Source organism: Lampetra fluviatilis, chromosome 51 (assembly GCF_964198595.1).
Source record: "Lampetra fluviatilis chromosome 51, kcLamFluv1.1, whole genome shotgun sequence".
NCBI lineage: Eukaryota > Metazoa > Chordata > Hyperoartia > Petromyzontiformes > Petromyzontidae > Lampetra > Lampetra fluviatilis.
The window spans coordinates 8526221-8551527 of record NC_136325.1 but is presented as its reverse complement, the minus strand read 5'-3'; the positions used below and the strand labels follow the sequence as shown (position 1 = coordinate 8551527).

The 25307-nt window shown below is 53.9% G+C and overlaps 1 protein-coding gene across 1 annotated transcript; it reads left to right on the top strand.

The window, feature by feature from the left end:
* The first annotated feature begins 1093 nt into the window (after positions 1-1093).
* LOC144948917 (uncharacterized) lies at positions 1094-23808 on the top strand. The gene is made up of 3 exons (XM_078878635.1): positions 1094-2464; positions 16440-16491; positions 22575-23808. Exons 1-3 carry the CDS (start codon positions 1614-1616, stop codon positions 22791-22793), a joined length of 1122 nt encoding a protein of 373 aa, XP_078734761.1. The 5' UTR covers positions 1094-1613; the 3' UTR covers positions 22794-23808.
* Positions 23809-25307: the final 1499 nt, after the last annotated feature.

The following is a 25307-nucleotide window of genomic DNA, read 5'->3' as shown; positions in this document are numbered from 1 at the left end:
TTTATACGTGACTTTACCGAAAGAACCAAAGAATAATCACGTTTAAGAAATGTTGGAGGGAGCAATGGGAGGGAGAGATGGGAGCGAGGGAGGGATGGAGGGAGCTGACGATCGTGAGAGCTTGTGGACGATTGCGTTTCTGTTTGCTTCGTTGCTGCCACTGTTGGTGTTGTTTTGATTGTCATTTTGGTGATGCAGGTCGCTGTCGCAAATTTGACTCTCTCCTGGTCTCTTGAGTTCTCACCCTGGTTAAACAAATAAATAAAGTCGACGATGATGATTGTGGTGATTGGTGGATGATGACTAGATGTGACGAGTAATATACACGATCATTATTATGGTTGTGCGAATACAAATGATTAACAATCGGATTAAAAGTGTGTTTGTTTCATAACAAAAAAGAGACGGGAGCGAGGGAGGGGTGGGAGGGAGAGACGGGAGCGAGGGTGGGGTGGAGGGAGAGACGGGAGCGAGGGAGGGGTGGAGGGAGAGACGGGAGCGAGGGAGGGGTGGAGGGAGAGACGGGAGCGAGGGAGGGGTGGAGGGAGAGACGGGAGCGAGGGAGGGGTGGAGGGAGAGACGGGAGCGAGGGTGGGGTGGAGGGAGAGACGGGAGCGAGGGAGGGGTGGAGGGAGAGACGGGAGCGAGGGAGGGGTGGAGGGAGAGACGGGATCGAGGGAGGGGTGGAGGGAGAGACGGGAGCGAGGGAGGGGTGGAGGGAGAGACGGGATCGAGGGAGGGGTGGAGGGAGAGACGGGATCGAGGGAGGGGTGGAGGGAGAGACGGGAGCGAGGGAGGGGTGGAGGGAGAGACGGGAGCGAGGGAGGGGTGGAGGGAGAGACGGGAGCGAGGGAGGGGTGGAGGGAGAGACGGGATCGAGGGAGGGGTGGAGGGAGAGACGGGAGCGAGGGAGGGGTGGAGGGAGAGACGGGATCGAGGGAGGGGTGGAGGGAGAGACGGGAGCGAGGGAGGGGTGGAGGGAGAGACGGGAGCGAGGGAGGGGTGGAGGGAGAGACGGGAGCGAGGGAGGGGTGGAGGGAGTGACGGGAGCGAGGGAGGGGTGGAGGGAGAGACGGGAGCGAGGGAGGGATGGAGGAGGAAGAGTTGAAGGGATGGAGTGAAGGAAGAGCAGGAGACGAGGAGGAGGAGGGATGATTTATGGGGTGAGGTAAGGAGGCGGTGTTGTTGTGGCTGCTAGCACCTCCCCTAGGAGCATCATCATCAGCAGCAGCAGCAGCTGTAGCAACAACAACAGGAGCAGCAGCAGCAGCATCAGCGCGTGGCTCCTCCTTACCGAGGCTCCGCTCTGCTCGGCGCCGATTGGCCGAGCCGGCGGTAGATTATCGCCTCTATATCCGAGGCTCTCGAATCCTCGTCTCGCACTCTCTCGCGGCCGCAGCGCGGCGTCAGAGCCACGACTTTGAGAGGCTTTTGGAGTTTCATTCATTCGTTCGTTCATCGAGAGCCGCAGCGGTTTTTAAGTGGAGCAATTTTTTCGGCGAGACGGCTTCCGATATTGTTGCTGTGGAGTCCTGAGATCATCAGCGTGAGATTTGAAGATCATCGCCGTGAGAACACATTCTCCGCCGGCAGGTTGCCACAGGCAAGACAGCATGACCCACAGATTCCCTCCCATCATTGTCAACAACAACAACAACATCGGCCGCATCATCAACAACAACAGCAGCAGCAGCAGCAGCAGAATCTCGCTCTGGGGAGAGGCACCGCGAAGGATTGGAGAGATGTCTCTCAGGTCGCTGGAGACATCTCTCTCCTCGCGACGGCTACGCAACAACAGCGGTGGCAGCAGCAGCAGCAGCGGCACGGAAGACGACCACAGCAACGGGAACACCGACCAGCAGTGGAGAAGCAACGCGCTCGGGTCACCCACCGCGCTGCGGTTCCGATCTGACAATGTCCTCATCAACTCCATCATCAACAACAGCAACAGGGCCACCGAGGCCGACGGGACTCGGAGGAGATCGCCCGCGGTGGGAGTCTGCCCCGATCCCGTCGACGGGGACCACGCGGTCCCCTCGCCGACCCCCTCGCCGTCCCCCGAACCGATGCTGTGGTCCCCGTTCTCGCCCGAGGCGTGCCCCTCTCGCCGCTCGCTGCAGCCCGCGACGCCTCCCGATTGGCCGCCGAGCGGCTGGAGTCCTCCTGCGGTGCCGCGTTCGGAGCGGCCCGGTGGCCCACGTGGCCTCGGTGGCCCACGTGACCCAGGTAGCCCACGTGGCCCAGGTAGCCCACGTGGCCTCGGTGGCCTCGGTAGCCCACGTGGCCCACGTGGCCCAGGCCTCATCGTCGTCCCATCGCCCCCGGGGTCTCCACGCGCGTCCGCCGCGCCTCGCAAGAGCCCCCCCGCGGGGGGCAACGCGAATGCGGTGGACAGCACCACGGACAGGACCACGGACAGGACCATGGACGGGACCACGCTGTCCATGCTGCTGCTCTTTCACAAGTGAGTGGCGCGGGGGGCTGTCGCCCTCTCGCATTGTTGGGGGGGGACTTGGAATTGGAGGGGGGAATTGGAGGGAGGGGGGACTTAGAGGGGGGGGGGGAGTTAGACAGGGGGGGTTACTTAGGAGGTTTTATTTGGAGGGGGGGGGGTGATGTTGGGTGGTGGTGCAGCCCCCCCCTCATCCCTGCAGCCGTCGAGTGGTGCCGCCTGCCCTGCCGTGACCTCCCGTCACCCTTGGCGGTGGTGGGCCCGGGTCGCGGTTTCCAACTCAGGCTGGCGTCTTTGACGGACGCCTTCAGAGGCCCGGGCAGCAACCAAACACACGAAATAAATAAGAAGCTAACGTCGCGTTTGTCAATATTGTTGTTCTCGGTTGAACTGCGACCGACTCGGCGGACGGAGGTGGCTGCGCGCCGCACGCGCCTGATGATTGTTGAAACGCGCCAGGGAGCGGTGACGCACGGGAAGTTGTGTGAACAACGTGTGTGTGTGTGTACCACGTGTGTGTGTGTCCGTGTGTACCGTGTGTGTGTGTATCCGTACCACGTGAATGTGTATACCACGTGTGTACCACGTGTGTACCGTGTGTGTGTACCATGTCTGTGTACCGTGTGTGTGTGTGTACCACGTGTGTGTACTACACCTCCGATTAGCACGGTTGATTACGTACGGTGCGAAAGAAGTTCAGCATCCCTACAAGTGTATATGTGCGGAGCACAGTGGTTAGCGCACTTTGTTACGAACCCGATCACCCGAGTTCGATTCCCGATCACGATCAAATAACAGTGGCGAATTTGAACCGGTCCTGGACCTCCCCTAGATTGACTCGGCCTTAAAAGGTTGCCGGGCGTGGTGCTGGCCACTCACCCTGTGCCGGCCTTCATAGGTGCTCGCTTACAGCACTTGACCCAAACGTCTGTTAAGGCTATACGGGGGATCTTTGTCTTTGTGAGTGAGGTGTGTTGTATTGTTTGGGGGTGCGACATCCAGGACAGGCAACAGTTCCAACCGCATCCTTCTCTTGTCATTCACGGTTGTCTACGTACGGTGCGAAAGAAAGTTCAACATACATCCAATGCAGCCCTGAGCAATCCACTGTTGAATTGACCCAATCTGGACGCACGCCAATTGAGATACGACAGCTCCCCAGACACGTGACACACAGCACACGGATCATCAACACACACCACACACACCACACACACATAAATACACAAAGACAAAGATCCCCCGTATGGCCTTAACAGACTGTTGGGGCAAGTGCTGTTAGCGAGCACCTATGAAGGCTGGAACGCCACACGAGGGGGTGGTTGGCCAGCACCACGCCCGGCCGCCTTTGTCTCCCTAGTGGCAATGTTTTTACACATCGCATCAGGTACTCATTTAAGGCTCAGTCAACCTAGGGGAGGAGGCCCAGGACCGGTTCAGATAATCGCCACTGGTGTTGGCCGTGAGCGGGAATCGAACTTGGGTCGCCGGGTTCGTAGCGCAGCGCGCTAACCGCTACACCACCGCTCCCCACGCACAGACACATACAGACACACACACAATGACAGCCATCACAATCTCACAGACACCATCACACACAACACTCACTCACGCACACTGATACATCTCACACACTCGCATAGACATCACAATTATCACACACACAGACTTGAAACACAACATAAGACACACTTAACACACACAGATACAACAACAACACCCGCCATTCGCCACTAAGTGGCGGTGACGTCACCACGGCGCTCGTGCCAGGCTAGGTGCACGTTGAGGCCACGTGAAGTGTCGAACGCCCGCTGGAAGAAGGTCATGGGGCAGACCCAGCAGGTGCCAGGGGTCAAATGACCGAGATGAGTGGCCGATGCACCGCCTATGCCCCCTACTGTGCCAACTTGCTGTGCTTTATCCGCCCGACGCTCCGCTCGTTGTTGTGAGCGTCGCACCTCCGCCCTCCGTTGTTGCTGGAGGGCGATTGCCTCCAACTGCCCAGTAGCGTCCTTCACGAGCCTCCTCCACAGAGACACACAATCACATTCCCACAGGCACACAAATACACACACACGGTTACCACCATCTCACAGACAGACAGACATGCACACACATCCCTGACACACGACAGCTGATCCCCCCCCCCACACACCTCACACACACACACAGATACACACACAGACACACACATACCTCACACACACACAGATACACACACAGACACACACACACAGATACACACACACACATACACACACCTCACACACACAGACACACACACATACACACACACAGACACATACACAGACACACACACACAGATACACACACACATATACACACACCTCACACACACAGACACACACACAGACACACACACAGATACACACACAGACACACACACACAGATACACACACACACATACACACACCTCACACACACAGACACACACACAGACACACACACAGACACACACACACAGACACACACACACACACAGACACACACACACACAGACACACACACAGACACACACCTCACACACACAGATACACAGACACACACACAGATACACACACACACATACACACACAGACACACACACAGACACACACACACAGATACACACACACACATACACACACAGACACACACACAGACACACACACAGACAGACACACACACACACAGACACACACACACAGACACACACACAGACACACACACAGATACACAGACACACACACACAGATACACACACATACACACACAGACACACACACAGACACACACACACAGATAAACACACACACATACACACACAGACACACACACAGACACACACACAGACACACACACAGACACACACACACAGACACACACACAGACACACACCTCGCGCGTGCCAAACCACAAACTCGAGCTCGCGTGACCCGCAAGCCAGACGCGGGCGTGAACTTGGCAGATTTCCTCCGCTGATGTTGGCATCGCAGCCGCCCCACGTTATATAATCTGGGGCCGTGCACGCAGGACACGCACGCACAACACAGAGACACAATAAAACACACAACCAGTGCACACACAACACAGAGACACAATAAAACACACAACCAGTGCACACACACACAACACAGAGACACAATAAACACTATAGGGCACGTCACACACAGCGTACATCATCATAACACTCATCACACACACATCACAAACATCACAGATCTAGAGCACGCACACACACAACACAGAGACACAATAAAGCACACAACTAGTGCATTCACACACAACACGAAGACACACACACATCACTCACACACCACACCTCACACACACACACACCACACACACCACACACACCTCACACACAAACCTCACACACACCTCACACACTTCACACAGACCACACACACACACCTCACACACACCACACCACACACACACACCTCACACACACCTCACACACCTATCACTCACACCACACTCACACACACACACACCACACACACCTCACACACACACAACTCACACACACACCTCACACACACACCTTACACACCTCACACACACCTCACACACTCCACACACACACCACACACACACCTCACACACACCACACACACACACACCTCACACACACCTCACACACCTCACACACACACCACACACCACACACACCACACACACACCTCATACACCTCACACACACACCACACACACCTCACACACACACCTCACACACACACCTCACACACACACACACCACACACACACCTCACACACCTCACACACACACCTTACCACACACACCTCACACCACACACACATACCAAACACACATACCAAACACACACCACACACAGCTCACACACACACACCTCACACCACACACCTCACACCACACACACACACCACACACACACCTCACACACCACACACAGCTCACACACACACCTCACACACACCTTACACACTTCACACACCACACACACACACCACACACACCACACACTTCACACACACACCACACACACACGCACACCTCACACACACACCACACACACCTCACACACCACACACACACCCATCACTCACGCATCTCTCTCGCTACGCACAGTCCGGGGCGTGTCGGCCTTGGCGCGCGATTTCCTCCTGCACCGTGACATCAGCGACCGCCGCCACCACAGACGAAGCTCACGCAGCAGGGCTCACCCCACCACGCCTCTACCACACCATGCCTCATCACTCCTCACCCCACCACACCTCACCACACCTCACCACCCCTCACCACACCTCACCACCCCTCACCACACCTCACCACCCCTCACCACACCTCACCACACCTCACCACCCCTCACCACACCTCACCACCCCTCACCACACCTCACCACCCCTCACCACACCTCACCACACCTCACCACCCCTCACCACACCTCACCACCCCTCACCACACCTCATCACCCCTCACCACACCACGCCTCACCACACCTCATCACTCCTCACCCCACCACACCTCACCACACCTCACCACCCCTCACCACACCTCACCACCCGTCACCACACCTCACCACACCTCACCACCCCTCACCACACCTCACCACCCCTCACCACACCTCACCACCCCTCACCACACCTCACCACACCTCACCACCCCTCACCACACCTCACCACCCCTCACCACACCTCATCACCCCTCACCACACCACGCCTCACCACACCTCATCACTCCTCACCCCACCACACCTCACCACACCTCACCACCCCTCACCACACCTCACCACCCCTCACCACACCTCACCACACCTCACCACCCCTCACCACACCTCACCACCCCTCACCACACCTCACCACCCCTCACCACACCTCACCACACCTCACCACCCCTCACCACACCTCACCACCCCTCACCACACCTCATCACCCCTCACCACACCACGCCTCACCACACCTCATCACTCCTCACCCCACCACACCTCACCACACCTCACCACCCCTCACCACACCTCACCACCCCTCACCACACCTCACCACACCTCACCACCCCTCACCACACCTCACCACACCACACCTCACCACCCCTCACCACACCTCATCACTCTTCACCACACCTCAACACCCCTCACCACACCTCACCACGCCTCACCACACCTCATCACTCCTCACCACACCTCACCACGTCTCACCCCACCACGCCTCACCACACCTCATCACCCCTCACATGCCACCTCACCACACCACACCCCACCCCACCCTACCACGCCTCACCACCCCTCACCCCGACTCACCTCCCACCATCCTGGTCTCTGCTGACCAGCTGTTCCATCTATCGCCCCATAGCAGGAGCCCAATTCCCAACCCCAAGCCTCTAGCACTAGCTTTAAGTTTAGCCAGAGCCACTAGTTCTTATCTGCTAGTCATAGCTCACATCCTAGCCACTAGCACTGACCCGAAGTCTAGCCGCTAGCTCTTGGCTGCTAGCCATAACTCTCATGCTAGCCACTAGCACTAACCCTATGTCTAGCCATAGGCACTAGCTCTTGGCTGCTAGCCATAACTCTCATGCTAGCCACTAGCACTAACCCTATGTCTAGCCATAGGCACTAGCTCTTGCCTGCTAGCCATAACTCTCATGCTAGCCACTAGCACTAACCCTATGTCTAGCCATAGGCACTAGCTCTTGGCTGCTAGCCATAACTCTCATGCTAGCCACTAGCACTAACCCTATGTCTAGCCATAGGCACTAGCTCTTGGCTGCTAGCCATAACTCTCATGCTAGCCACTAGCACTAACCCTATGTCTAGCCATAGGCACTAGCTCTTGCCTGCTAGCCATAACTCTCATGCTAGCCACTAGCACTAACCCTATGTCTAGCCATAGGCACTAGCTCTTGGCTGCTAGCCATAACTCTCATGCTAGCCACTAGCACTAACCCTATGTCTAGCCATAGGCACTAGCTCTTGCCTGCTAGCCATAACTCTCATGCTAGCCACTAGCACTAACCCTATGTCTAGCCATAGGCACTAGCTCTTGGCTGCTAGCCATAACTCTCATGCTAGCCACTAGCACTAACCCTATGTCTAGCCATAGGCACTAGCTCTTGCCTGCTAGCCATAACTCTCATGCTAGCCACTAGCACTAACCCTATGTCTAGCCATAGGCACTAGCTCTTAGCCCCTAGCCGCTAGTCCCGTTGGGGGTGGTTGGCGGGACGGGCTGTGCTTGGACCGCGGACAGAGCAGGGAGGTCGGACAGTCTCCAGTGAGACGCCATCTCTCAGCTCCAGGGATAAATTTATCTCCTGCACACGGGAGGGATGACGGCACTGGGGGTAGTAGTTGTTACTCAGCGTTGGCCCCGGCCAGGGATCAAACCCTGACGCTATTCCAGTCTGGCTGAAATCCTCACCGCGGAGTGGCTCATGCCCCCTGCCTCCGGCCGAAACCAAAAATCCTGGCTCAAACCCATGGCTTTAAACCAAACCCTCATTCTGGCTCAAACACAAATTCCTGGCTCAAACCTTCACCCCAATCCTGGATCGAACCCAGACCCTGCTCCAGACCAAACCGTGCCTCCCCATGCCGCGTCAGTCACGTGCTCGCGGTGATGGTGGTGGGTGGGTGTGATGGCCTGTTTGACCATACTTCACCCCACGCTGCTCAGTGCGGGTTGGTGAAGGAAGGTTTGGGGTGGGGGAGCTGTTGGGAGCGCTCCGGATGCTTCTCGCTCGCCCGACGTTTGCGTTGTGGCGTCCGGGGCTCGGTGCCAAATCACCGCATCTCACCCCCCCCCCGCCCTGAGTGTACCTGGCACGCACGCGCCAGGGCCCGTACCACGCAGCACGCAGCACGCGCGGCCGACAGCCACACAGGGCAGGGGTCAAGAGTTCAAAGCTGGGTCAGAGTCGGGTCTGGTCTGAGACAGGATTTGGGTTCGACACGGGGGTAAGGCTTTGGTGGTGAGGGCTAAGTTGGTACCACACTGATGGGTTCGACACCGGGGTGAGGGCTTGGTGGTGAGGGCTAGGTTGGTACCACACTGATGAGTTCGACACGGGGGTGAGGGTTTGGTGGTGGGGCCAGGTTGGTACCACACTGATGGGTTCGACACCGGGGTGAGGGTTTGGTGGTGGGGCCAGGTTGGTACCACACTGATGGGTTCGACACCGGGGTGAGGGCTTGGTGGTGAGGGCTAGGTTGGTACCACACTGATGGGTTCGACACCGGGGTGAGGCTTTGGTTGAGGCCAGGTTGGCACCACACTGATGGGTTCGACACCCGGGTGAGGGTTGTTGGGTTTGGCGGCGGGACGCGTCGCCGTTGAGAATATGCGACAGCGGCTGCAGTGAGGTAGAGAGAGAGAGAGAAGTGGTGGCAGCCACAGATTTGCTTCCATGCGGACGCCAGGTGGATGTTTAACCTATCGCAGGGAGCTCGAGAGATGGCGGCGGAGTGGAGAGACATTGATCTGGCCGCACGGGTATTGCCATTAACCGCCGTTCGTCCCATCTTTCCATCGTCATCATTTTTACCGTCATCGATTTCGCTTTCAGCGAATTTACGCGTCACAGATTCGCCCCCCCCCACCGCCCACGTCGCATCCTTTCGTCTATTTCATTCACCTCATCACCACCATCACATTCACCTCATCACCACCATCACATTCACCTCATCACCACCATCACATTCACCTCATCTCCACCATCACATTCACCTCATCATCACCATCACATTCACCTCATCACCATCACATTCACCTCATCACCATAACATTCACCTCATCACCACCATCACATTCACCTCATCTCCACCATCACATTCACCTCATCACCACCATCACATTCACCTCATCTCCACCATCACATTCACCTCATCACCATCATATTCACCTCATCACCATCACATTCACCTCATCACCATCACATTCACCTCATCACCACCATCACATTCACCTCATCACCACCATCACATTCACCTCACCACCACCATCACATTCACCTCATCACCACCATCACATTCACCTCATCACCACCATCACATTCACCTTATCTCCACCATCACATTCACCTCATCACCATCACATTCACCTCATCATCACCATCACATTCACCTCATCACCATCACATTCACCTCATCACCACCATCACATTCACCTCATCACCACCATCACATTCACCTTATCTCCACCATCACATTCACCTCACGCGTTGTCGTACCGTTCTTAATTCTCTGCACAAAGCCCCTTGGCTAAGGCGCCTAATATAGATTCCGTTAAGATAAGATCCAGCAGTGGATTGATAATATCCGATGATGATGACGATGTGGGCAGCAGAGGGCAATGTCATGCAGCAAATTCCAATGCCGGTCTCTACCTCTTGCCAGTCCAGAGGTCGCACCGTGAGATTCTATCTCCGGGCGCGGCAGTTGCGTGCACGTACGTTGAACTTCTTTCGCGCCGTACGTAGCCAACCGTGCCAATCGGAGGTGCGGGATAAGACGGCGGCAAACAGTGGCTGCGGGTTTCCCAAATCGCCCTCTTCCCACCACGACCCCTACACCCCACCCTCTGTCCACCCAGCGGTAAATAATGGGGTTCGCCACGGAACGTCGATCTTCGGGTCGCGTGCGGTGGTGTAAAGTGTGGGGGTCACCTCCATTCTCTTAGAAAACAAACAAACCGTGTGGCCAGCGCGTGGATGGAGTTAGGCAACAACAACAAAAACGTCGAGTCAGACGGAGCCCTCTAAAGCAGGGGTCCCCAACCCGGTACCGGTCCCGTGGCCTGTTAGGAACCGGTCCGCACAGCAGCTGAGAGCGGTGAGTCCGTGTGTGTACACACTCTGCACACCGCGTAGTGGTGAGCGGTGAGTCCGTGCGTGGCCCGCCCCCATTGTTTTATTGACCACTTCCATCAAGCCCACAAGCTGCTAACCCCTAGTAGCGAATATTAATAAAAACAAGCGTCGCTGGAGAGCTTCTTTGAAAGACCCAATGATGAACTCCCCACCCCCCGGTCCGTGAACAAAAATTGTCTTCCACGAAACCGGTGCCTGGTGACAAAAAGCTTGAGGACCGCTGCTCTTGAACAACCTCCTAACGGACGTCCTTCGGGCAGCAGCGGCGCGATTCCAGCAATTGCAGGGCTGCGCCTTAACCTTTTTAAATCGTCCGCGTCTATGTTACCAGACCTCTGCAGTGTTGGGGTTGGGAGGGGGGGCAGGAGGAGGGGGGGGTGTCGTGGCGGTTGTGCAAGGGAACCTCTCAGGGACTCACCCCAGAATTTGGAAAGTCTTTCCATCGTTGATGGGCGAGGAGATATCGAGTCTTTCGCAAAGACAGCGAGCAGCGAGCGCTCTACCGGAGACCCATCCACACACTCCCTGCCACCGCAGACGCCGCGATGGAGGCCGCCAGGGCGCAGAGGGACAAAGCGGTGTTCCGTCGGACGCTCTTCCGGAAGATGTACTCCGACCTGAGCACCAGGTGCTGTGTCTGCGCCTGCATATCGATGTCTGACCTCGTGTCTCTGACTGCGTCTCTGACCTCGTGTCTCTGACTGCGTCTCTGACCTCGTGTCTCTGACTGCGTCTCTGACCTTGTGTCTCTGACTGCGTCTCTGACTGCCTCTTGTCTTGACGACGTTGATGACCTGGCCGCGTCAGTCGGTGTCTGGCGCCGTGTCTGTGTTTGTCTCGAACGCGTCTCTCTACCCGTGTCCAGTTGTCTGCTGGGCTGTTCGCCCGTGTGATGTTGTTGTGTGGACGCGCTGGTCGTGGCGTGAGTGGTAGTGGGAAGGGGGTGATGGGAGAGATGATGGCTGATGATGATGCTCGTGATGGCTTGCTCCCAGTGTTCATCGAGTCAGCATTTAAATGGGGTTTTTATTTATTGTCAGTCTCTGTCTGGTCGACGACAGACCGTGGAGATTTTATGAAATCTTGAGTGTGTGGATTTCACATTGTCTTAGTCTGGTGAATTAAAACCTGTCGCACATTTAGTCCAGCACTCTTACTTATTAGTAAATGTTGGTGTGGTGGGGGGCGGGGTGCCCAATTCCCCAACCCAATATTATCAGCTCAGCCAATCGGCGAGCTCAGTAAATCCTTATTTTTATATTCATAAACAGCCAAGCACCATCTTCGATTTAAAGCTTTCGTGACTGCAGGGATTCATCTTCTTGGTTCTTTCGATAAAGTCACCACGTAGCAGGGAAATCATAAAATAATAAAAATAAAACATAATAAAATAATTCTCACGACGTTTCGGCCACAACGCAAGCAGCCGTCCTCAGGTGAAGACCAGGTCTGTCGGGGAGACAGCGTCTGAATGAAACACCACCACGCTTGGAGCGTATATTTAAGCTGGGTTGGAAGGGGGGAAGGGCGCCTTGACAAAAGACTTTACCGAAAGAACCAAGAAGATGAGCCAAGCACCAACTTCGTTTAGTCTCGTCACATACTCACTCTGGTCACTCTACACCTCCGCCTCGCCTCAATGTGCTGTGAAGAAGGGTCATTGTCCGAAACGTCGCTTATTAGATAAATACAGTATGCTTTTTTTATATATATAAGACAGAAATCCCCCGTATAGCCTTAACAGACTGTTGGGGCAAGTGCTGTTAGCGATCTGCTGCTCGCGACGACGAGAGGGCTTCAGCAGAGAGAGAGAGTTCGTGTAGCTTCGCAGTTCCTCCTCCGTTAACGGAGCATGGCCACAATCTTTAATGTGTGTCTCTCGGTGTCTCTGCAAGTCCATCTCCGTGTGTCTCTACGCATGTCTATAGGTGGTCTCGACGTATCTCCGTGTGTCTCTGTGCGGTCGCTACGTGGGCCACAGTTCGGTTTGCAAGGCCACAATGGCTCTATCGTGGCTTGTCTTTAATGTATCACTCGGTGTCTCTGTGTTTTCGCGTTATCTCTATGAGTATCTCTGCATCTCCGTTTGTCTCCACGATTATCTACGCATCTCTATGTGGGGGGGGGGGGGGTATCTCTAGGTATCTCCGTGTGTCTATGTGGGGTTTGGCTTTGTGTCGTTAATGTTCGATTTGTGAAGGAGGAGTGTCGTTCGTGCATGGGATGAACACCACTGCACCATTGCCCCAATTCTCTGCTCCTTCATTCTTGTCGTACGGCTGCTGCTGCTGCTGATGATGATGAAGATGCAGAGTAACAGCTACAATCTCACATTCACGTGGTGAAGCCAGACATCGCCATAGCGTCTCCCACTTGTCTGTGGTTGTTGTTGTTGTTGTTTGACTTGCATCCCACTGGGATTTTTGCACCCAGTGTTGGTGTACGGTGCTTTTTGCGGAATACTTTGCCGTCTTTTCCTGGATTTTCTGTTTGCACTTAGTCGCATCGTCACTTTAAGATGTTTTCTTGTTCATGTTTTTGTTTCATGTTTTTTGTTTGTTGCGGCTGCACCCGATTCAAGAGCCGAATGGCTCACAGGGCTATACCCAATAAATGAAATTAAAATAAATAAATGAAACTGTGGATCGGGGCGTTGCGTGGTTCCACGGTCTGTTCTGGATGACCAGAGTCGCACATTGCTGGAGAGTCTATTTATGTTTTTATTCATTTCCCACATTTGTTTTGCATCAGGTTATCATCTTCCGAAGCAAGCACACGCACTGCCTCTCTGCCTCCCCTTGCTGGCGGATTCCGTCATGTGCACGTGTTTTTCTTTCGGTCGCAGAGTAAAACGCAGAGAGGAGGGATTGTTGTGGCTGTTGTTATGGTGGTTGTCGTTGTTGCCATGCCCACTCGGCATTGGCAGTGGCTGCAACGAGCGCATTTAAAAGGCGACGTTTCGGGCAATGGGGCCTTAGCGGAGATATACGACGCGGGGCCTAAAGAAAGATTGAGTGAGTGGGATAGGTGGAGGCCTGCGTTGATACACCACAGTATTACACACCACGACGGGACCCTGGTAGCAATTAAGAAGAGTTGAAGAATGTTTCCAGATGCTGACACAAAAATACTTCCAATTGGCATATGGTCAGACAGACACGTAACCGTTTACCCGTCTGTTGATGTTTAGGAGCAAGCCCATGCACATATCACGACGTATCTCGCGGTGGGTATGATGCAATGTCTGTCTGGCTCGCCACATCTCTCTGCTACTAAGAAGGGACATTGCCCCAAATGTCGCCCATTATATATTTTCCCTTTACAGAGGCAGTGTTATTGACGAATGCGTTGAGGGTTTTTTTTATTTTTATTTTGCTTGCTATTAAGCGGAGGCGGCAGGGGGGTAGGGCATTGCCCCGAAACGTCGCCATATGGCACTGCATCATCATCTCCCTTGTGTGGCAGTGACGAATGTGTGCTTCGTGATGATTATGATGGTGATGTTGTTGACGGAGAGAGAGAGGGCGAGTGGGTGTGGAGGGCGGGGGAGGGCGAGGTGGGGGTGGAGGGCGGTGGGGGTGGAGGGGGGGATGGAGGGCGGGGGGGAGGGCTGGGGGGGGATCAGGGAACGAGGAGGAGAGGTTGCTGACGTCACTGGAGTCCAGCCAGCCCAGGCTGGAATGAACCAGATGAGACTCCTCACTCTCCTCTCCCTCCACCCACCGTGTACCCCCCCCCCACCACTTCCCCGTTGCAGTCACGCTCAGTCGGCCAAGGGGTTCCACCGCATTTGCATTAGATCTCTCGAAGGGTACGGACCCGAGCGAGCTCTCTCGCCGTGGCTTTCTCTCTCGCTCGCTCCCAGTGGCTTTCAGAACCCCTCTCGTTTATCTCTGTTGGTGAATATCTCCCGAGTAGAAACCAGGCTTCACTTCTCTCTCTCTCTATTCGTTGGTTTCCAAAGTCGCCGGTAGCTGCTGCCGTGTTGTTTAGCCGCCTGCGCGCTCAGCTCCAACGAATATTCGCTCTCTGTGAGCGCAAAAACAAAATCCCATTGCTCTCAGCGAGGAGGTAGCTAGCTGGTCGGCGGATTTGAGTGGGTCTCCGTTGGCTAGTCAAAGCGAAGAGCTACCCAGGGCTAGTTAAGAGGAGCTAGTTAAGAGGAGCCAGTGAAGAAGAGCCGGTGAAGAATGAAGATGTCTGAAGAATGCTCCCGCGCCACCGCGAGTAGCCTGGGAGCCTTTGAGCTTCACAATGTGTCCGTGGCGTTCTTCGTGTCCCTGCTGGGCACGGATTGCGTGTCCGTGCGTCTCAGCCACAGGTAACAACAACAACAACATTTCGGTTGTGCTCGTTCTCCCGGGCTAGCCCTCTGGAACGTATCCCAACACCTCCTCCTCCTCCCCCCCTACCGGTACCCGCATGATCCCCGTGCCAGATGTTCGTGTCACGGCCTAAACTTTCTCACAGCAGGGGGCCCTAAACAGGTCGGCCACGTACTCTGATATATTATTCGCGTAGGATTTCGCGGCCGATGTCGTCTATACATAATAGTTGTTGTTTTTTTGGGTTGGATCGCGTAAATATTATAAAAGTCTCGTTGAACACGCCACCACTCAAAATCTGGCGGTTGCCTGATGAAGCTGGTTGTAATTACCGGCGAAACGTCGTACTCAAGATTGTAGATGTTGTGGCTTTGCTCTCCAACACACCGGTTGGCTGTGTCGGGTGGTGGCGGGTTCAACGACACATTTATATATTGACGCAATCAAAACCAAAAATACCTGTATTACGGTGGTTTTATTCCCGTTCTTTCTCGGTCACGTGGTTCTCCATCCGCCCTCGTTGTTGTGATGGTGTCTCATCATCCTCATCCTCCTCTCGTTGTTGTCGTCGTCTTCCCACAGTAGTAAAGTCGTCAGCCATTACTCCCCCACTCCTTCTGTTGCCACCTACTCTCGCCAGCGGCGTGTGGCTTTCAGTTCCTTAGTGGTCTTGGAAGCGGTTGTCACGTCCACACGAGCTGTGCAGATCACGGGGGTCCTAAGGGGGGCACCCCTACCCCCAAAGTCTCGTGGTTGAACCCCCCGTGAGTGTTGACTAACTCTGGGATGGCTTGTGTTTTTTTGTGTTCACAGTGCGTCCGGAGCAAGCGTGGTAGCGATTGACAACAAGATTGAGCAAGCCATGGTGAGTCCCTGCTTGATTATTGGGGGGGGGGGGGCTAGGGTTCAATATTCGGAGAGTGCAGTTTGAGAATGGTGGGGGGGGGGGCTATCAGAAGTTGTGAATATTTGAGTTTTTTTTTCCACCTCTGCTCATGATATTTTGCATCGGTGGACAGATATTATAGCCAGATTCACACAAGCACACGCGCACACACACGCACAAGCATTTACCTAAACAGTCACACGCAACACACGCAGGCTACGTACGGTGCGAAAGAAGTTCAACATACGAGACGGACAGACACGGGCATGCACACAGCAAGATATTTAATTGTACACAAGCATACACAGGCACACACAATAGATACAAATACATGCACATGCAGACACAAAGACACAGGCACACAGACATGCTTAGCCAGAGGCAAAGACAAAGATCTCCCGTGTAGCCTGCAACAGCCTGTTGGGGCAAGTGCTGTTAGTGTGAAGGCCGGCACGGCACACTAGGGGGGGTGGGTGGCCAGCACCACACACCTGTCCGCCTTTGTCTCTCCGCAGTGGCGACGTTTAAACACACGCGCGCTGCACCGTGCAAACCAATTCGAGGCCGAGTCTACCTAGGTGTAGACCGGTTCAGGGTGATCGTCACCGGTGTTGACACCCAGCACCTTGACATGCGAGCAAAGAGGCAGTAGCAGTCGCGGCTAACCTCGCTGTGTTTACCCCGCGTTGCCAGGGGCGACCATTCGTTGCTCCCCCCCACACACAACCCCAACACTGCTCACCGCATGGCAGGCCACAGGAACAACTTGTTCTCGGCATGGGTGTGGTGCTGGTGGTGGTGGGGGGGAGCGGTGGTGCAACGGTTAGCGCTTTACGCCGTGCTACGAAACCCGGAGATGCGGGTTCGACTCCCGCTCACGGTCAATACCGGTGACGATTAATTATCTGAACCGGTTCTGGGCCTCCCCTAGGTCGACTCGGCCTCAAATGAGTACCCGGTGCGGTGCGTGGAAACTAATAAAAACATCGCCATTGGGGAGACAAAGGCGGCCGGGCGTGGTGCTGGCCACCCCAAACCTCCGTCGTGAGCCGTTGTGGCTGCTCGCTAACAGCACTTGCCCCAACAGTCTGTTACAGGCTATACGGGGGATCTTTGTCTTTGGTGGGGGTGTGTGGGCGGTAGGGGTATAAAGGGGTGGGGGCGGATGAGGAGAGCCGAGGGGGTGTGGCTTGTTAGTGGCTCGAGGCTGCTGATTGGTGCTCGAGTCGGGGCTATATTTGGACGCGGTATATAAAGAGGGGGAGCAGACCGGCGGCTCGCTCACACAGAGCCGCACGGAGCGTGTGGGTGGCTGCTGATGTGTGTGGTCACGCACCGTGGCTTGCAAGCAAGCCCCCCCCCCCCATGCAATAGTCGACGTTTCGGGCAATGACCCTTGCTCATTGTATCCAACCTGATAACGGCTCAGCCTCCCTCCCATCTGTACTTTGTGAATAATGATCAACGTGAAGGTGATTTTATTGCTCAAATCTTGAGCCAGTGGTGGGAATTCCACTTTGCTATGGCGGGGGGTGTGCAAGGCCATCGCTGTTGACCTACCTCCCAAACACAAAGTGGTGCTCGTTTTATCGACCCTGCAGGGATGATGGGCTTAGGCCCACCCCACCCCCCACAATCAGAATTTTAACTCGTAACCTTCCTATTGTGCTGGCCCGGTAGATAAAATATTGTAGAAATATTTATTATATTATATTCGGATTATCAGATGCAATCCTCCCGCCCCCCATTCTGTATTTTAAAGCATAGCTTGGGGCGTGCATCCTATAACCCGGTAGTTGTGGCTGTATGTGTGTGTGAGACACCAGATCCGTATAACTTTACTTGACAACGGGGCACAAAGTATAGGGGTGAGTCTTAACTTTCCAGAGCGTCTTAGAATCCGGGGCATATCACATACCTGTCAACCCCCCTTAGTGCCCTACCTTATTACAGAGAAATTCAGACCTTATTGGTCACCCCGTGCTCTTATAAATATAAACCTTCATCCAGCAGAGTCCCATCACAAGGAAGAAACACAAACACGTAGTAAAATAAAATGTGTTGCCCGTTTTGAAACGGCTGTACGCGGTGTGGACCTGATAACTCACTTTCCCTGGACAAGAATTTGGGGTAAACTGCACGGGTTGACAGGTTTGCTACTATACACCACGACTATACACTACACTACATACCTGTAAACCCCTTATCAGTGCCCTACCTTATTACAGACACATTCAGACATCAATGGTCACCCTGTGCCCTTATACATCTCAAAGTTCATCCTACAAGGAGAGAAACACAAAAAATTCTAGATTTGAAGTTTTCGTGACTGCAATAATCCATACTCTTTGATTCTTTCGGTAAAGTCACGTAGATGAAAATAAAATAAAAAAGAAATAAAAATAACGAAATTTAGTTATTTTTTATTTAATTTTCACCTACGTGACTTTACCGAAAGAACCAAAACACAAACAAACAGACACATTCTTTGCCCGTATTGAAACGGCTGTACGCCGTATGGACCTGAAAACTCAACTTCACAATAATACGGGGTAAACCGTGTGGGTTGACAGCTTTGTTCTTAGTACTGTGCCCGGTAAACATGGAACGTTGTCACAACATTGTGCCAACGTTCAGAATTGGGTGTTAAAGAGTTCGAGCAGAATGCAGGGATGGACACGGGGAGATTCGCGTCTGACACCGACTGTGTCATTCGTACCCCCCTGAGTGTTTTGTTTTCCCCTCCCACCGCCCGTCCGACCTACCCGGTAACCACAGTGCAAGTTTGCCTTACAAAGATTTAATATAATAGGCTGACGTTTCGGGCAATGAGCCTTCTCGAGAGTGGACGGCGGACAGGTGTACGAAATTTTTTAATGCCCGTGGTTTGGCAATGCTTGTACCGTTGATGTTGCGGCGTTGTATCCCGCTTTATATTTTTGTCTTGTGTGGGTGCGCGTGCCCTATGCGGTGACTAATATAGATGAGGACACGTAAAAAAATAAGCGCACTTGAAAAAAAAAATTAAACTCTTTTGCCGCACCCCATAATTAAATAGAAATTCCGCTGTCGACATCCGTCCTGCGGTGGCTGAGCTGCAGAAACGATTGCATTCGGAACTCCGCAGAGAGCGGTGGAGAGTTTTTAACACCCTTTGGGTCACAGCAAGACCGTAATTATAATAGATATTGGGGGGGACATCCCTCCCCAATATTCAAATATGCTCAAAATGCCCCCCCCCCCCAATATATTGCTATAAAATAGATTTCTGTTTATATGATTGTGGTTATGGTTGTACTTTATTAATCCCTAATCTCTGCCATTACATACAATGAAACAAGAAAAGGTCAAAAAGAAAAAACAGAGCAATGTAATACAATACACTATTAGACATTATTGTAAAAAAAAAGTCCATCCTATGTGTTTGTGAATTCTTGTAATATTTTAGACAGGAAATTCGTTTTCAAATTGAGATTTTTTTTTCTGGGGAGGGGGGGACCCCTAGACCCCCTGGAAGATTTGGTCCCCTCCAATGTTGACTACATGGCTACGGCCTTGGAGCATGGCCACAGAAGATGAACTTCAACCCCCATGAATACATTGTTGCTCTTGAGGCCTAAGATAGGCACCCGCAAAGGCCTCCTAAAGGGCACTCGGTCGCAGTCCCAGCTGAAAACATCGCAAGCGTTCATCAATAAACTCTGCCCTTAAAGTAAGCAAAACAAAAACATCTTAGCAACACAAAAAGGCCAACGTTTTAAGACGACCCCGTTTCCCCGAAACGTCACCGACGAGATACTTATTTAATTTCAGAGCAGCGATATCGACAGCCGCGTCAACTCTTTGCTGTTCGTCGGCACGTCCGCCACCACCCAAGCAACCAAACATTCTTGATTTCTTCACTAAATTAAGAAACTCGTTCTGCTTTACTTATTTCTTAGCGGAATAAGCCGGTGGAGACGCGAGGAATCCACCCCCCCGCCTCCCCACCGCGCCACTCCCCTCCTCTCTAGCGGTTTTCGTGACCCGCAGAGCCCCCAGAAAAGGGGGATACGAACGGCAGATTTGAGTCACGGTCATTTTGCGTCCTTTCCCCGCCTCGTCTCGCCCGAGCCACCGCTAAGCGCGTGCCTGGTGGTGACCACACCCTGCCAAGTCATTCCGCCCAGGGAAGTCGGGAGAGCTCCAAACAAACTCTCCCCGCCCGCTCAGTAGAGACGACGCAGACTTGAATAACGACCGCGTTATTACCCCGAAAGTGTATATGTACGGCAGTGTCATTTACGGCCGGTCACGCACACAAGACAAAGATCCCCCGTGTGTAGCGAGGGTTGGGGCAGGTGCTGCTAGGGAGTAGCAACTATGAAAGCTGAGACGACACACGAGGGGGTGGGTGGCCAGCACCACGTCCGACCGCAAGCGCACACACGCGCGCACACTCAACCCACGCACTTGAGTCATCCACCTTGTTAAATATTTACCCGTGTTACCAGGTTGGTGTTTGTTTGTTTTTGTCTCTCACCCGATAAGAGAGAGACAGGGAGACAGACAGACGGCAACCCAGGGAGAAAGACGCAGCCCCAGTGGGAAAGCGCAGAGAGACGGGATGGGAGAGACACGGAAGGGCGTGGGCAGGGAAGGCAGACAATTAGGAGGTGACACGGACAGGCAGACACACAGGGAAGACAGAGAGGGGGGCAGAGAGACAACGGGGCACACAGGCGAGATGGAAGATGGACAGGAATGACGTACGGTGGAGAATAGACGGTGGGAGACTGAGACAAATCAGGGATGAGGCAGGGCGGACGGATAGGAGACAGACAGCGAAGACAGAAAGCAGAGACACACCGCACCCTGTCCCTCTCACACTTGTCCCGATCTCTGCATGTCCAAGTTCGACAGCTTCACCATCACTGACCTAGGCCCAAACCTTGCCAAGGAGACTCTTTAAGCGGTTGGAAGACCTTTGTCCAGTGGTGGATTGACAAGGGGGTTTGTAAATTCCTTTCGTATCAATTAATGACAACTCAACTGAACTTACGCGCCAGTGACGCAGCTCGTGCAAGGTTTTTATGGAGGGCGAAGATCTATTTTGAGTGTTTTATGACGTACTAAGCATGCACGCACACCCACACATGTACACCCACACGCGCTTGTGAGCAAATGATCAGGAATGTGGCCCTGTCGTCAGATCTCAGAAGCCAACAGAGTCGTATTTGTAAAGGAAGGTGCGACTACGGCTGGCTGCAGTAGTTTCGCAGTTGTGAAACGGTTGGGGTTGGCCAGGCGATGTTTGCTTTATCCATCATGCACGTTTTTGTTCTGGGTTAGATCACGTAAATATGAACGTGTCGTTAAACCCGCAACCACCACTCGACACAACCAATTAGTAAGGGTTGTCACGTAAACAGAATATGGCCAAATCGTTACTAGTACAGCACTAACTGGTGTGTTGGAGAGCAAAGCCACAACATTTGCAATCTGAGCTACGACGTTTCGCCAGTAATTACAACCAGCTTCATCAGGCTGCAGCCAGATTTGTATTGCGTTGCGTAATCTCAGTTGACTCCTTTTGCAGACATTTTTAAGTCGTACAAATGTTTGTCATTAGTTCATCAACTTTCACCCGGGCAATCGGAAAGCAGCACAGACTTAGCGTTTATAACCTGACGTTAAACACGGACAATCTTGAATTTAAGAATCGCAGTTAAAAGACAATCCGCATATATGCGATTGGAAATAAGTTAAAATTAAATATATTTTCTTTTACTTTAAACCGTACGTAGCCAACCGATTTAGCACGGTTGGCTACGTACGGTGCGAAAGAAGTTCAATTTACATACGTACATACGTACATACAGGTCTAGTATCAAAACTGTGCAGGCCACTGCGATGATGGTCAACGCAGCACTGGCAGCAGATCTGGGTCCAAATCAATACCCACCACCTGTTGTACGCACACCGATTCCGGACAGCTGGCAAAGCCTCGCTGCCGCGTGACCTCCTCCTAACCGCCGCCCCCCCCCTCTCTCCTCTCCGCCCGTCCCCCGTGTCCATCTCAGGACCTCGTCAAGTCCCACCTGATGTTCGCCGTGCGCGAGGAGGTGGAGGTGCTCAAGGACCAGATCAAGGAGCTCGTGGAGCGAAACTCGCACCTGGAGCGCGAGAACTCCGCGCTCAAGGGCCTCGCCTCTCCCGAGCAGCTGCGGGACATCCAGGCCCAGCTCACCGGACGGCAGCAGAGGGCCATCGGCGGGGCCCCGTCCAGCCTCACCCCCTGACGCGGCCGGCTCCGCACGAGGCGACGGTCGCCTCCACCACCACCACCACTACCAATCACCGCAACGACGATGACCGAGGCTGAAAAATAACCGACGTCCGAGGAGCGCGCTATCCCGCGGCCGGGCCCGACCACACAACAACCCAACGTGCGGCAGGCCAAAGGCTTGGCGGTTGGACTGGGACGCGAGCGAGCTGGCCGGCATCCGTGCCGGCCGGCCAGTTTGCGAGCCGGCCAGCTGGCGGGAAAGCCAGTGAGCGGGCTGGCCAGTGTCAGGACTGGTTGGCCAATGGTGCGCTGGCCGGTGGCCGAGTGAGCGGGCTGGCTGGGCTGGCTGACCGTTGAGCGCGCCGGCCGGCAGGTTAAGCTTGGTGAGCGTGCTGGTGAGCTGGCGGGCGCTTGAAGGGCTAGCGAGCTGGTGAGCCGTCTGGCTGCCAAGAAGCTGGACCTCTCCTTGCGAGCGTCCCGGGCTAAACGAGCGAGCGGCGCGCGGGCTCCTGTGTTGTTGTTATTAAATGTTTTATCGTTTGTTTTTTTGTCCTTCTAAAAACTCAGGCTGTAGATGGCGACGCGTGATTTGTTCGTGTTGTTTCCTTGTCGCGTTGATGAAACCCGTAGCCGCGGTGAGATTTCCCCCCCCGATAGAACATAAGCTTCGTCTTTTTACGGGGCGTTAAGTGTAGTGACCACTGATGCTGCTGAACCTTAACCCCACGGGGGCCCAGTGGCGTTGAAGGGGCGAAGGTGCCCACTAGGGCCCGACCTGAGCGCGAAAAGCCTTCACCGCTTTGCCTCCCCTTGCCAGAGCAAGGGGGGGCGGGGGCTTTGAAGGGGCTGGGGAGGGGGGGCCTATGGTGGGACCCCCAGGGTGGGGCTTGCCTGGGTTCACCGGCTGGTTTCACCGGTGCCCACCTTTGTTGACCGCCCCCCCCGGCGATGCCCGTCCGCGTCTGGTGATGGCACCACCCCTACCCAACCCCCCTGACTTGTAAATAAATAAAGTTGTTTTAAAGCGATGATTGCTGGTTGCGTCCCTTCTATGGTTGGCTGCGGCTGGAACCCTCACGCGTTACGAACGTGTCACAGGCGCCGCCTAAGCCTGGCAGAGGCCGTGGTGAGATTGCTGCGAGGCTGTGGTGGTGAGCTGGCGAGGTTGCCGGCGGAGCTCCGGTGAGGCTGCGATGGCACGGGTGAGGTTGTGGTGAGGTTGTGGTGAGGTGGTGGTGAGGTTGTGGTGAGGTGGTGGTGAGGTGGTGGTGAGGTGGTGGTGAGGTGGTGGGGTTGGATAATTGCGACAGGTGGCGAGGCTGTAGTAAGTGGCGAGGCTGCAGTTAGGGGCCGTCCATAAATGACGTCACGCACCTGGGGGGGGGGTCAGACATTTGTGACGGGGGGGGGGGATAAATGTGACGTCACATCAAAATGCGCAACTTTAAATAAATATATATAACACGTTCTACTTAATTAAATAGACTTTTTGATAAATGTTTTCTCCTACAACATCAGAGTGCAGCGGCACATAAGGCACATTAAATACGCTCTACAATGACAATAGTTTTAAGCGATTTGAAGCATGTTTTATATTTGGGGGGGGGGGCAGAGCTTTGTGACGTCATATTTGAGGGGGGGGTCTGACTTTTTGTGACGAGGAGGAGGGGTCAAAAATCGTCCAAAATTGCGTGACGTCATTTATGGACGGCCCCTTAGTGAAGATTGTCTTTCGTACCGTGCTAATCGGTAGTTGCTGGAAATCGTCGTGAGATTGACACGCAGCCTCAGAACGCCCCTTTTGTCAATCCACTGCTGGATGAGGGTCTCCCAGCGGCCGAGTTGAACATACTTCACCATATTCTTGGTTCTTTCGGTAAAGTCACGTAGAAGGGAAATAATAAAATAATAAAAATAAAACATTAAATAATTCTCACGACGTTTCGGCCACAACGCAAGCAGCCGTCCTCAGGTGAAGAACAGGTCTGTCGGAAAGACAGCGTCTGAACGAACACCACCAAGCTTGGCAGCGTATATTTAAGCTGGGTTGGAGGGGGAAGGGCGCCTTGACTTCACCAGTCTGGTTGTCAGCACGGAGTCCTGGAATCAAAGGATGTGACCGTACCGCCCTCTGCTGGTCACGAACGCGACACAAAGCATCGCAGTCCCAACGACATCCTGTTACAAGCCTTCATTACGTTGGCCCCCCCGTCCAAACGCACGGTTTTTTCGGTAAAGTCACGTAGGTAAAAAAATTAAATAAATGAAAACAACTACATTAAATCACGACGTTTCGGAGGCAACACAAGCTTCCGTCTTCGTGTGTTGCCTCCGAAACGTCGTGATTTAAATGAGTTGTTTTCATTTATTTTTTACCTACGTGACTTTACCGAAAAAAACAAAGTGGATGAATCCTTGCGGTCACGAAAGCTTCAAATCTAGAAGCCCCCAACTCTGCTCAGCTTCCAAGATCGGACGAGATTGAGCCGAGGTTGAAGTCTGGCAACGAGAGCTGCGACGAGATTGA

Coding starts and splice junctions, on each gene's coding strand:
- LOC144948917 (XM_078878635.1), top strand. CDS start 1,614: ATGACCCACAGATTCCCTCCCATCATTGTCAACAACAACAACAACATC. Junction 2,465..16,439: donor ATGCTGCTGCTCTTTCACAA/GTGAGTGGCGCG, acceptor TTGTGTTCACAG/TGCGTCCGGAGCAAGCGTGG. Junction 16,492..22,574: donor ACAAGATTGAGCAAGCCATG/GTGAGTCCCTGC, acceptor TGTCCATCTCAG/GACCTCGTCAAGTCCCACCT.